Raw genomic sequence first — 14,402 nt, forward strand, 5'->3', positions numbered from 1 at the left:
GTTTCTCCAGAGGAAATAAAAAATGAATAATTATAATTATATTCTGGATTTGTTGACATTTTTATTTGGTTCTCTCTTTTTCATCAGAAGTTTGGATCCCCCTCCACCGGGCAGGTCATATTCTCAATTCTCATCCACATTGAACCTGGCATCCTTCAAATAATAATTTTCTAAGAAATGAATGATAACTTTTAACAAAATTATTTTCTCCATTTATATGGAAAAATAAGAGATTAAATACAGTGGAAAAGGGATGGAATGTCTTTCTGTCACATTCTGCTTCTCTTTTAGGGTGCATATGCTAACCCCTGAATTCTCTGGAGATGAAACTCCCTGCTCTGTCTATATTGATGAATTTTTTAGATATAAGACTGTATAGTTAGGCTCAGGAGGTTGGATGAATAAAGACAGTTCTTTATGCTCCCAATGAACAAATGTTTGTATATTAAGAGGTGGATAGAGGAAGCATGAAATGTGTCAGCCTTAAAAGAAGCCAGTCAAAGTGGACCTAGAAATGGAGAGCTTTGCAAGGAGAGATGATTGGTTTCTGAGTAGTGTTTCTGGGAACAACTTGAAAGGACTCTTAGAACTTCCAGAAGAATGGTGGATTTTAAAATTCGTTCTGCTGTGGCCATTGTGTGTAGGGTCCTGGTGCCCCACTGTTGCTTTAGGGATGTAGAGTTGTTACTGGAAATAGGAGCCTGTGATAAAAATATGGGATGGGGTTGGGGCAGAATTGGCATTTTCTTTACAGCCCTCTTTGACTCTCATTTTTTCTTATTTCTCACCATCCTTGAATACTAATCACATTCTTCTCATTTCAAGTTATTCTTATCTTCATTTCTTTTCTTCTTGTATGTGTTTGCATCTTGTTCAAACATTTTTCTACCTGAAGGTAAAGTAAAAGGCTCTCGCTAACCACAGACCTGGGTGGAGGAGAAGCCCCCCTGGGAGTTCTGCTGCCTTGAGATCCACTTCACAATGCGCGTGGCAGGGGTCAGGTCCTCCGAGGTCAGGGCAGACTGGGCAGTGAGGTAAGCGAGGAGCACATAGGCTGTCATCTCCACTTCAGCAGAGGGAGCCCGGGGTTGGTACAAACGCTGCACTGGTGCCTTGGGTTTCTGAGGTCGTGTCCAGTGGACAGAATTATCTGGAGGTGAGAAAAAGATCTGCAAGTGACCACATGTTCATATTTAACTTCAGGTAAAAGTACAAGGGCCAGTGCTGAAGTGCGTGTTGCCTTCCAGTGATAATCTCTTAAATCTTATCTGGCGGCTTCCCGCCTACAGACAGCTGAATAAGGCTTGTTTCATCTGGGCTAAGGAGTCAGAAGCTGTGCCATCTAGGTTTTCAAATGGTTGCGGTGGTTGCGTTGGTGGAAGAGAGAAATGGCAGAGCAAGTTCTCTGACTGGTTGTGGTAATTTCCGACGTCTGATGTTATCCAGACCCTATCTAGGGCTTGTTCAGCTTTCTATAAAGACTGTCCTTGGAGGTTTCTTATGAGGATCACAGATCACATGAGATAATGGAGTTTACACTCATTAGGTTAAAAAAAAAATAGAGTAATCCTCAAAATAGCAAAGGCTGACAGGGTGTGAAATAACGGGAACGGATTTACACTGCTGTGGGAAGAAAACAGCTCTTTGGAGAGTAATCTGATGATATCCAGCAAAGGGGAAGATGTGTTTAGCCCGCTAATCAGCAGTTACTCTTTCTAAGTACAAGTTAGAGAAACTCACACACCCCCTCAAGGAGATGGGTATATGAGTATTCATTGCAGAATGGTTTGCAATAGAAGTAAATAAGAAACAAGAAAAGATCCACGAGGAGAGACTCTCTAAATAAATTATGGCCTTTTAAATATACTGTAATGTATCATGCAGCAGTAAAAATTAACATACCCATACAGGAGACTCCTCTCAGCCTGCCTAATGTTGAACTTAAAAAACAAAAGGCAGACAGACAGACAAGGATCAAGCAGAAATACTCAGAAGGATGATACTTCTTATCTAAAGATGAAAAATGTAAACATTCTGAATATTATTTAGGGATACATATGCAGTAAAAAGATAAAGAAATCCATGGAATTGTAATGACAAATTCAGGATAACGATTACTTTTGCAGGTAGGAATGGTACGCAAGGGATTTTTCCAGCATTGGTAATATTTTGTTTCTTAAGCTGGAAGGGAAGTATTAAAGGTGATTGCTTATTATTCTTTATGCCTTTTTGTATATATAAAGTACATTGCCTCTTATCTTTGGATGTGTGACTTGAGTAAGAAATCCTTGAGTCCATAATGACATAGACAAAAGAAGAGAGGGGAAAGGGGTCCTGAGAGGTAGTCATGGGGTATTTTTGATATGGAGTCCTTGATCCAGAGACTGTGGGATGGGAGAAAGATCCCGGGTGTGCTCTCACCTTCCTTTACGGCTTCCTCATCAAGTGACTTGAGTACTTCTCTCCTGTTTTCCTGGTTACCTGCCAGGGCAAAGGCATAGGCCAACAGTGCCTTGGTGTAGACGTGGCCGCCTCGGGATCCTTCCTTGGCTGACTTCCAGGCTGACTCCAGGCAGAACAGGGCATTGCGGACGACGGGGTGCTGGGAAGGCAGAGCGAGAAGGGAGCGAGCTCTGTGAATAGGGGGGGCTAGTGCTCCCGGGTAAACACAGACCACAGCACAGAGGTCAAGAAGTTGTTGGAAAGCATTTGTCTTTCTAGCCTCATTCTTACGGATAGAGAGAATAGTATTTTTTTTAATCTGTTAGTCTCACATTCATAAGGCAGGAATATAGGCCATATCTTTAGAATTCATTCTGCATGTGTGGTGGTGGTGGTAGTGGGGTTGCTAGGGGAAAAATAGACTAGGGCCATCACTGGGGAAGTGTAAATCTTTCTTAATGGACTGACTAAATTCTCTACTGATCTGGGAAGCATTGACATTGCATAGAAGGAATGCCGACAACTGGTTTTTAGTGGGGTGTTGTTTCAGACATCAGGTCAGCAGTTTCATTGCATCTAGAAAGAGGCTTCAGCAAGGGCACCTACAGTGACAGGGAGAGGAATCTCCAGAAGGGCAATGGTGATATAGGCAGAGAGGGTCACTTCATCTTCCACTCCACCCTGTAAATATGAGAGAGAGACAGATTTGAATAATTTGAGGGACATTTATAGCGATACAAACTTACCTCGGGAAGCCAGAAAAATCTGAAATAAACAACCTAACCTTATGCCTAAAGCAACTAGAGAAAGAAGAACAAACAAAACCCAAACTTAGTGGAAGGAAAGAAATCATAAAGATCAGAGAAGAAATAAATAAAATAGAAACTTAAAAAAAATAGAAAAGATCAGTGAAACTAAAAGCTGGTTCTTTGAAAAGATAAACAAAATTGATAAACCTTTAGCCAGACTCATCAAGAAAAAAAAGGGAGAGGGCTCAAATCAATAAAATCAGAAATGAAAAAAGAAGTTACAACTGACACCACAGAAATACAAAGGGTCATAAGAGACGACTACCAGCAACTATAGGCCAATAAAATGGACAATCTAGAAATGGACAAATTCTTAGAAAGGTATAATCTCCCGAGACTGAACCAGGAAGAAACAGAAAATATGAACAGATCAATTACCAGTACTGAAAATGAATCAGTAATTTAAAAACTCCCAATAACTTTTGAGAATGCTCTTAATCAGCTCCTTGTATTCTGCTGTCATGGAATTTGTCCTTACCCATATACATCCCCATGAAGCAAAGCATCACAATCACTCTGAGTTCCATCCCCTCTTTCTTGGTGCTATCCAGGTTTTATTTTCTTCTGATACCTTCCTTAAGGAATTCTTATGTTATCACTTCCTCTCCTCATCCTTGTGGACAGTGTAATGGACAAATCAACACTAGCTCCGAGAACACTTCACCTTAATGGCATTGTTGAGCAGTGACCCAGAACTCCTGAAACAGCCACTGTCCCTCTGCTTTTGGGCGAGCCAGGTGAGAGCTTCGGTAATATGTGCTTCATCAATGAAGATATAGGTTCGAGCCTGGGCAAAACTCTTCAGTACAAAGGCTGTGAGCCTGAAGGGGAGGAAGTGATGATCACATTTATGTTGTTACAATGGTTTTATAACCACGTCACAGCAACAGGCTTCATAGGACACTTCTCACACTGATGTGAGTCATCTAACAGGAATTCTTTACTTAGAGCTCCCATTGCCTTTACTTGATGAATCTGCTAGCTCTCGTACAGCTGACCCTTGAACGACATGGTTTGAACTGCATGGGTTCACCTGCACATGGATTTTTTTTTTTACTAAATATGTACTACAATACTACATGATCCCCAGTTGGTTGAATCCGTGGATGCACAACTGGGGATACCGAGGGCCGACTGTAAAATGATATGTGAATTTGCTACTGCTGAAGGTCAGCGCCCCTAACCCCCATGTGTTTCAAGGGTCAACTGTACTAATGTTACTTATTTTTTAATTTTATTTGAGTAAGGCTTTAAATCTTTTCTTTAGCGATTTTCTCCTGTAGATGGCAGAATCTTCTCATACACAGCTCTTACATGCAGTAACTTCTGACATTGCTTTGCCTCAGGGATTTTAAAACAGTGTTTCATATCACTGGGTCCATCTCATTTCTTTCCTCCTATTATTGAATTTATTAGTGATTAAGATGAATATGATCTAAAAACATAAACTGAAGTGAACATGGTTTATCTAGAAGTTATATGTTATGTTTGCTGGCTATCTCATTAAAAAAATCATGGTTATGGGGGCTATTTTAGAAAAAAAATAATAGCTATTTCAGAAAGAATACCTTGGTGTATTATGAACAGGATGAATTCTGGGGACAAATCTAACATACGTGTATTCGAATCTCAGCTTTTTTGCTTGTTTGCTTGCTAGTTTGGGTATATTTATCTAGTATAACCAACTATAGGTTTAATAATACATATCTGATAGGGTTCCTGGGAATATAATTTTGATAATATACGTAAAAGACCTGACACAAAAATAGGAGCTCAAAAAACTGTCTTTCCCTTACCAGGTATTACCCTCATTGTTGCCATGTTGCTCCCCAAAGGTGCTATAAGAGCCATCATAGTGCCTGTAGAGCAGCTGTCTCTGGTAACCTGGAATGGAAGGTTAATGAAGCAACATGACGGGTTGTACATTCTGTAGCCAGAGAAATAAACAAAATGCCTTGGCATCCTGTGATAGTTCCTAAATTTTGCTGCAATATGTTAGATGGTTCTGAGTCCTAAACATTTTATTGGAGGTTGGACACTGGATAGGTACCATGAAATCAAGTGTCATAGTATTCTTATTATTGTAACTATCATAGTATGATAAATTTACATATCATAGAATTCATAAGTAACTCAAGCCTACTGGGGATTCCAACCTGTTGTTAAAATTGCACTGTGAAATTTTCGCTCCCTTATTCAGTGACTCACCAGTGTTGAGGTAGCGAATGGCCTTGGACTTGATCTCTGCAGTCAGTTGCTGTGTTTTATTTAGATAATCCAGAACATAGATGTTAGGAGCAAAGAGGACCATATTCTGTTCTCCACAGCCATAGGGCATTTGGAGGAGATTTTGTGTATTTCGCATGGCAGAGCCTAATATGTCTCCTAGGAAATGGGAGAGATGGGAAGTCATAAAGCTTATAGATAATAATCTATCAGAATCATTAAGAAGAAATGAATAATTAGCTGAGGTAAAGAAATGAGGAATTTTAGGAAGGGTGTCTTCAAGGAACAGAAGTATGATTGGAAGCAATAAGTAAGTCCAAAGAAGAAAGAAGTTAAAAGTATAGCTGTTATTTTGAGGAAGTATTTATGGGAAAAAATATAGTAGACATTGTCTAATATAGTACAGTAGTCCCCTAGGGCTGGAGACTCACCCAAAACTGAGAAGGAGGCTCGGGCAGATTCTTCTACCACATTTGGTGGCAGCTTCAGAGATAATTTTTCGGACACCTCGGCACCTAGAGAGAGAAACAAATCAGCCACAATGAGGATGATTTCTGCTGTATATCTTCCTGAAGAGCTCCAAGACCCAGAAGCCAGAACTATGCCTTGTACCTAAACTTCTTCTGAAAAGTTGTCCCTCTTTTAATATTCCAGTTTTAAAAAATACCTTCAACATATATGAATGGGATTCTGAGATTTCTAGAACTTTTCCTTCCCCAACCTCCTTGTATGTGGAGTTGCATTCCAAAAGAAGGCTACAAACTGACAAGTACCTGTGATGTTGTGATTCTGTCGTAATCATCCTATGGCTAACACAAGATTGTTATCACAAGGTGATATATTTCATGTCCATCCCCAGCCTCCTTACACAACAGTTGTATGCAGAAAACCCGCTATGTATATATAAGCAAAGGAAAAATCTTCAAAAGTTCCTGAATTCTACCATAATGCTCGGTCTTTACTTCCATCAAATTTCACCAGATATGAAGACAGTATTTTTAATGGAAGCGCTAGACATGGGGCTAGGGGTGAAGATGAACAGTATTTGACTCAGTGAAAATAAATTAATTGCTGCTGCTAAGCATACATTTGCTGGCATTTTAATATTGGTGAATTACATGAAGATGGAAAAAGAAAAATGTAGTATTTATCATTATACTGCATCCTGTCCTCATAAGATTAATAATAAAACTTTTGTCAAAGGGTACAACCTATCAGTTATGCAAGATGAATAAATTCAAGAGGTCTATTGTAAAGCATAGTGCCTACAGTTAACAATACTGTATTGTAAACCTAAACATTTGCTAATAGGATAGATCTTATATTACAAAAATATAATAATAAGAGAGTGGGAGGAAACTTTTGGAAGTGATGGATAGGCTTATGGTATAGATCGTGGTGACAGTTTCACAGGTGTATACTTATCTCCACACTCATTAAGTTGTATACATTAATTATGTATGTATTATCAATTATATTAATTACTGATAGTTATGTAGTTAAATTTAATCATGTAGTTAAATACATAATATAATTATGTGTTAAATACATACATAGTTATATTAATTATGTATGTATTATTTGTATGTCAAAAACTTCTCTTCCCTTCAGAAAAAGTTTTGTAAGAAAACAGATGACATATATGGATTTGGCAGTAAGGACTAAATTCACTTAAATGTAGAAATAAGGCTAAATAATAAGGCAATTATGTTTTTAGAATACATTTTATATACTTTAAGTATTGACATGACAAAAAAGATAATAAACAGAAATTAGTAGGTACAGAAAGGTAAGGAACACATGATGTTGATTAGACATTGGTTTGATATGAGAACACATTGTGTTGATACATTTCTTAGTGTACTAAATTTCTATAAATGCTTTTGTTTAGACTAGGAAATTCTCCACAAAGATAAAGCTGTATCTTTTACTGTAAGCTTCTTTAGTCCCTTCCCAATGACTGATAGGATACTAGGTATAGGATTGGCACCAAACAAATATTGACGTGACAAATGGTAAAGGCTATGGCAACCTTTTCTTCTGGAAATAGCATAGTCTCATTATCCAGTGCGGTTAGCTATGCAAAACTCAGTGTTGAAGGGGCTTGAATTCAGCTACCCATGTGTGGTATTACTTAATATCCAAGGAAATATCCCCTTTGGCAGTATTCATTTTGAATCTACCCACTTTCTACCTATAACCAGATCATACACTGGTCAGAAGGACAATTTGATGTTTGCACAGGTGCTTAAGAAATAAAGACTCAGAATTCCTGGGATACGGATATTCAGCTGATCAAACTACTTGGCCTCTCTAAACACCAGTTTCCTCACTTACCAAATGGGTTGATGGTTCTTCAGGTCTTGCTTACCTCATAGGGAAAGTGTAGGAATGGTATATATAAAATACTTTGAACTTCAAATATTATATTCTAGTCAATGTTATTTTAATTATGATGACTGAGTCTTACCTGATGGACAAAGCAGGGAGTTGAATGTTGCTTCCTTCTCTAGTCCTTCAGGCTTTAGGTGGAAAGAAAGAAAAGTTAGAAGTGAGAATAGACTGACTTTCAGGACATGTGTGTTAATAGGGGAACTACAGGTTTCTTGATGAAGAGAAGAGTTGGAACTGACTTTCAAATGTATTATAGAAGCAAATTCTATAAGTGTAAGTAATATGAAGGAGACAGGTTGATAGATGAGAAAGGGAGGAGAAAATTGCAAAGTAAAATCAAGAGAGAGAGAGACGCACACACAGAGAGAGAATCATATTGTGAAATATCCCATGACTATATATATATATATATATATTTCTTTTTTCATATATCTATTTTTTAGCCCTTCTTACCTAAAAGCTGGAACCCCAGCTGGATTCACCATTGTTTTTCTTGACTCACCGTGACTTATCAAATGGGCAGGCTTACTTACTTCCACCAACAGGGGCTTGATGACTGTGTCTTTCCTTCCATGTTCAGGGACCACAGCCACCTCGGTCCCACACAGCTCTTGAGACTCCAGTGCCTCTGCACTCACTGTGAAATTCACATTCCCTGGAAAAAGGGGCCAGTAGAGATGAGCACCATCTCTCTCTTCCTCCATGCCTCCAAACCCCAAGATTTATAAATGTTTAATGCTTTGTGACCTTATTTTTTTGTTCTATAAAAACATAGGAGCAGGAATGGAAGCAGCATAGACTAGAGGCTAATGATACTGAGAATCCAAGGTGGAGCCGGAGGTGAGGGAAGGGGGTATATCCTTCTAGACATCCTAGAATGAAAGACAAAGAAAAAACTTCTACCATTTGGCGGGGGGTGGGGGCGTCTTTGCCTGGATATGAGGATCCCATAGACAGACACACACAGTCTTTGAGTAGAGAACTGCCTCTAGGAGGCTGTCTCTCACCTAATGACTTTGGGGTTACTGCCCAGGACACGGTTTGCCGGCCATTCCCACAGATGCACTGAGTCTCTTGTTCCTTCTCTCCTGGGACAGCTAGGAATGCAGGAGAGGCTTCTAGGTGCACTCTGACCTGAAACCACACATGAGACACGGAGACAAATAGACCAGAGGGAAAGGGGGCCAAAGGAAGAATGGCTTGAAATAAAGCACATTGAGGGATTGGGTAGATTTCAGGTTGCCTAATATTGAAGATAATATAAATGAAGACTGAGCATCTTATAAGTGGATCTGACATCTAAACATTAGTATTTGGGGATAATCTGCTCTTTCACGTGGTAGGAGCAGAGGAGAGGAAAAGTCATGATGGTATGTTTGTTGCCTGTAGAAGCTCTGCTCCTTTGGCTTAGGATCTTGACCATACCCTCAGCTCTCCCAGCAGAGTATACAAGATTTATAAACAGTTATGGTAAGATGCACATAAATAACTTTAAAAGTTAAGTTTAATACAGTTAATCATATAAGAAAAGTTAAATATATGGGAATGTAGAGGTTGAAACCTTGGAGAGTATAAGACATGAGAATCAGCATACTGGTTTTTGTTGTTCATGTCAGAAATCTTCATGTTACACAAACTTCCTAACTTTAAAGGGTTATGATAAGGGTCAGAACCTTGTTTTAAGTTGTCATTTGGTATTTGGAGATATCAGCAACCATAGTCATATAACATATGAGTATCTCTGACAGTATTATCTCCTGGTGAGCCCATCTTATACACAGGAGTTTGTCAGTATTCCCAGGAATGCAGTTTTTAATTTACTTGACTATTACCTTGTGTTCAAATTAATAAAGAGAAGTCCTTACCCGGATGCATTTGGGAAGGTAGTTTAACACAGTGGCCTTGAGTGTGAAGGCTTCTCCGCGGATCACAGAGTAGGGCATCGTGAGATCCACAAAGAAGGGCTGGAAGGCCCGGAGAGAGGCAGTCGGAGAGAGACCAAGTCCAGTGTCACTGGACAGGCAGAGGGCCCCTGCCTTCCACTCAGTGATGGTATCGGGGACTATTACTCCTACTTCAGCCACACCTGAGGAGCTGGGGAGGATGGCAATGTGCAGAACAAAAAGTAAGCAGTTAAATACAGGCATGCCTCATTTTCTTGCACTTTGCTTTATTGTGCTTTACAGATACTGTGTTTTTTTTTAAACAAGTTAAAGGTTTGTGGCAACCCTGCGTCAAGCAAGCCTATTGGTGTCATTTTTCTAACAGCATTTGCTCGCCTTATCTCTCTGTGTCACATTTTGGTAATTCTCTCAATATTTCAAACTTTTAAATTATTATTATATTTGTTACAATGATCTGTGATCAGCAGTCTTTAATGTTACTATTGTAATTGCTTTGGGGTGCCATGAACTGCACCCATATAAGATGGCAAACTTAATAGATAAATGTTGTGTGTGTTCTGACTGCTCCACTGACCAGCCATTCCCCTGTCCCTCTTCCTCTTCTTGAGCTTCCCTAGTCCCTGAGACACAACAATATTGAAATTAGGCCACTTAACAACCCTACGATGGCCTCTAAGCATTCAAGTGAAAGGAAGAATTGCACACTTCTCACTTTAAATCAAAAGCTAGAAATTATTAAGCTTTGTGGTGAAGGCATGTTGAAAGCTGAGATAGGCTGGAAGGTAGGCCTCTTGCACCAAACAGTTAGCCAAGTTATGAATGCAAAGGAAAGTTCTTGAAGGAAATTAAAAGTGATACTTGAGTAAACACTTGAATGATAAGATAGCATAACAGCCTCATTGCCGATATGGAGAAAATTTGAGTGGTCTGAATAGAAGATCAAACCAGCCACAATATCCCCTGAAGCTAAAGCCTAATCCAGAGCAAGGCCATAACTCTCTTCAATTCTGTGCAGGGTGAGAGAGGTGAGGAAGCTGCAGAAGAAGAGTTTGAAGCTAGCAGAGAATGGTTCATAAGGCTTAAGGAAAGAAGCCATCTCTATAACATAAAAGCTCAAGGTGAAGTAGTAAGTGCTGATGTAGAAGCTGCAGCAAATTATCCAGAAGATAATTAGTGAAGATGACTACACTAAATAACAGATGTTAAATGTAGATGAAACAGCCTTATATTGGAAGAAGATGCCATCTAGGACTTTCATAGCTGGAGAGGAGAAGTTAATGTCTGACTTCAAAGCTTCAAAGGACAGGCAGACTCTCTAGTTAGGGGCTAATGCAGCTGGTGACTTGAAGTTGAAGCCAGTGCTCATTTATCATTCCGAAAATCTTGGGGCCCTTCAGAATTATGCTAACTCTACTCTGCCTGTGCTCTATAAATGGAACAACAAAGCTACAGGCTTTGTGACAGCACATCTGTTTACAACGTGGTTTACTGAATATTTTAAGCCCATTGTTGAGACCTACTGCTTAGGAAAAAAGATTCCTTTCAAAATACTGCTGCTCATTGACAATGCACCTGGTCTCCCAAGAGCTCTGATGGAGATGCACCGTGAGATTGATGTTGTCTTCATGCCTGCTAACACAATAGCCATTCTGAAGCCCATGGATCAAGAAGTAATTTTGACTTTGAAGTCTTATTCTTTAAGAAATACATTTTGTAAGGCTATAGCTGCCGTATATGGTCATTGCTCTGATGGATCTGGGCAAAGTCAATTGAAAACCTTCTGGAAAGGATTCACTGTTCTAGATGCCATTAAGAACATTTTTTCTTTGTTTTAAGAACATTCTTGATTCATAGGAAAAGGTCAGAATATTAACATTAACAGGAGTTTGAAAGAAGTGGATTCCAACCCTCATAGATGACTTTGAGGGGTTAAGACTTCAGTGGAGGAAGTAACCGCAGATGTGGTGGAAACAGCAAGAGAACCAGAATTAGAAATGGAGCCTGAAGATGTGACTGAATTGCTGCCATCTCCTGTTAAAACTTGAATGGATGAGGAGTTGCTTCTTATGGAAGAGCAAAGAAAGTGGTTTCTTGAGATGGAAGCTACTCCTGTGGAAGATCGTTGAAATGACAACAAAGGATTTAGAATATTACAAAAACTTAGTTGCCAAAGCAGTGGCAGAGTTTGAGAGGATTGCCTCCAATTCTGAAAGAAGTTCTACTGTGGGTAAAATGCTATCAAACACCATTGCATGTTACAGAGAAATCGTTTGTGAAAGGAGGAGTCAATTGACGTGGCACACTTCATTGCTGTCTTGTTTTAAGGAACAGCCCCACCCCAACCTTCAGCAGCCACCATCCTGATCCGTGAGCAGCCATCAGCATCAAGTCAAGACCTTCCACCAGCAAAAAAATTATGCCTTGCTGAAGGCTTAGATGAAGGTTAGCATTTTATAGCAATAAAGTATTTTTGATTAAAGTCTATACATTTTTAAAGACATAATGCTATTATACACTTAATAGACTACAGTATAGTGTAAACATAACTTTTATATGCCCTGGGAAACCAAAAAATTCATGTGACTCACTTTATTGTGATATTCGCTTTATTGGAGTATCTGGAACTGAACCTGTAATATCTCTGAGGTATGCCTGTAAATCCCTTCTAGGAAGAGAACCCCTACATAAATGATTCTATTGTCATGACTTGAATGCACTTAGTAGAAATACCAATAATGGAGAGTATAATCAAGGCTTGAAATGGGAATGTATAAGTCCCTTTTTTCCAACTCTGTTTTCAATTCTAGTCTATATCAGTCCCTCCTTAGACATGTAGTTGTAGTATAATCTATTATAGACAATATAGTGATAAATATGTAGTTTTAGATTGTTATTAAATTTTTTTCTCTAAAATACTGTTCCACTGAGGGAAGGTTTATAATTTTAAATTCTACTACTACTGTGTAGAGCTGGCTTGACTGACCCTGTGCTTAACTCAGGACTGCCGAGCAATGAAGGATCTCTTATAGGTGTTAATCTGTGCAGTGCTTGGTTATATTTAGTCCTTATGCTCATTTTCTGGAAATCTTAGAATGACATTTGTGCAAAATTTCTGATACAATTTGATTAGTGAGACTTCATAACAGAAGTATTATACTAAACCTCTCCTGAACACAGCAATGTGTCCAAAAGATACACTTGGATATTGAAAAACTGGCTAAAAATGGAAAATTGTGAGGAATCTATATTGTTGCATCTTATATATGAAAGAAGTTGCTTACTCTGCTGCCACCAAATCCCAGATCCACGTCTCAGGGAAGTACTTTCGCACAGTCTCTGTGGGAGGCTCTGAAATATGTATTATATGCATAAGTTCATGACCTCTTCCCATTTCAGCTACGACTGCGGAGGAGACAGAAACAATAAATATAAAGATAAGGCTTATGAGAGATTGTAGTAAGTGCTACAAAAGAAATAGGGTGATGAAATAGGTAGGAACCAGGAGAGGACACTTGGGTATTAAGGGAAAGCTTCTTGGAGGAGGTGGTATATTTAGATGAATTCTGAAGCATTACAGTAAGCTAGGAGTGAGCTGGGGGAAGAGAATCACAATCAGAGAACAGTGAGACCTAGAGGCAGAAAGAGTCTTGGATTGCCTGGGAAAGAGACCTAGAGGCAGAAAGGAGGCTCTGCAGCTCCTGCGCACTGTGCTAAGTGGGGAGTGCTGTGACTTGAGGTCAGGATTTGGTCTGCACCTCTGCGGGAGCAAAGAAAAATCATACCCAGACGTTTTGACAGTGGCTTTGAGAAACCGTTTGTAGGAGTGAGAGGATCAAGAATTTTAAAAGCTCTTTATTCCCAAATGTGTCAGAAGATAAGAGTTAGGATCTCTCACCCTATTTACCTTCTGTAAATATTTAACAACCGGCTCTATACACTTGTTCATACATAAATTTACTACAAATCTTATTGATAAAGGATTAAAGGATATAATTTATAAATACTAATAAAAATATACAATGATCTTTATTTAAATTCCGTGTAGCCATTTGATTCTCACTGAATGTTTACCTTGATTTTTGACAAACTCTTTTGTTTGTACCCAACCTATATTCAACCATGATTTGACAGTATCAGACCATAAATAAATAAATGATTGATTACTATATGATTCATCAAAGAAGTAGCCCATATCATTGACAGACGAGTGTGATTTCAATATGGATATTAGCTGATGTTTTGGGGAAGTTAAAGAGCTTCTTTTCTTGACTGGTGAGAATATAGTCCCAATTTGTGAACATTTCTGTTTCTGTTTACATTATCCTATGCCTGGAAACTTTCCCTTCCCTTTTAAAACTCACACATCTCCATTTACTAGAAGCAGATTCTATATGAATGACTTCTTGATTCGTCAGTCAGAATCAGTCCTTTCTTTTATTCTTCATATCTGCACCTGTCTTATAATGCTTTTTACAGCCTGCCTTGTGTTCTTTCCAGCTGCATACGTGGGACTGGACACAAACAGAATTTTTTGATTTGTATCACTATGTGACCTTGAGCAAGAACCTTAATATATCTAAACCACAAGTTCTTTTTTTTTTAATTGAAGTATAGTTGATTTACAATG

General features: G+C 38.8%; 2 protein-coding genes across 4 annotated transcripts in view; one reads left to right on the forward strand and one right to left on the reverse strand.

The window, feature by feature from the left end:
* The window catches only part of KLRG1 (killer cell lectin like receptor G1), a 181,243-nt gene that overhangs the window by 76,234 nt on the left and 90,607 nt on the right, over positions 1 to 14,402 (forward strand). The gene's annotated exons all lie outside the window — the stretch shown is intronic.
* The window catches only part of A2M (alpha-2-macroglobulin), a 40,572-nt gene that overhangs the window by 5,066 nt on the left and 21,104 nt on the right, over positions 1 to 14,402 (reverse strand). Inside the window, exons 18-29 of the mRNA XM_068559603.1 lie at positions 13,057 to 13,177; positions 9,737 to 9,965; positions 8,879 to 9,005; positions 8,405 to 8,526; positions 7,948 to 7,999; positions 5,909 to 5,992; positions 5,460 to 5,636; positions 5,048 to 5,135; positions 3,916 to 4,072; positions 3,049 to 3,123; positions 2,422 to 2,602; positions 927 to 1,150 (exon numbers count right to left, since the gene is read on the reverse strand). Of these exons, the coding sequence (XP_068415704.1) occupies positions 927 to 1,150; positions 2,422 to 2,602; positions 3,049 to 3,123; positions 3,916 to 4,072; positions 5,048 to 5,135; positions 5,460 to 5,636; positions 5,909 to 5,992; positions 7,948 to 7,999; positions 8,405 to 8,526; positions 8,879 to 9,005; positions 9,737 to 9,965; positions 13,057 to 13,177 (1,637 nt within the window). The remainder of the gene's footprint in view (positions 1 to 926; positions 1,151 to 2,421; positions 2,603 to 3,048; positions 3,124 to 3,915; positions 4,073 to 5,047; positions 5,136 to 5,459; positions 5,637 to 5,908; positions 5,993 to 7,947; positions 8,000 to 8,404; positions 8,527 to 8,878; positions 9,006 to 9,736; positions 9,966 to 13,056; positions 13,178 to 14,402) is intronic.

The sequence above is a fragment of the Eschrichtius robustus genome, chromosome 13, assembly GCF_028021215.1.
Source record: "Eschrichtius robustus isolate mEscRob2 chromosome 13, mEscRob2.pri, whole genome shotgun sequence".
In the NCBI taxonomy this organism is placed as follows: domain Eukaryota; kingdom Metazoa; phylum Chordata; class Mammalia; order Artiodactyla; family Eschrichtiidae; genus Eschrichtius; species Eschrichtius robustus.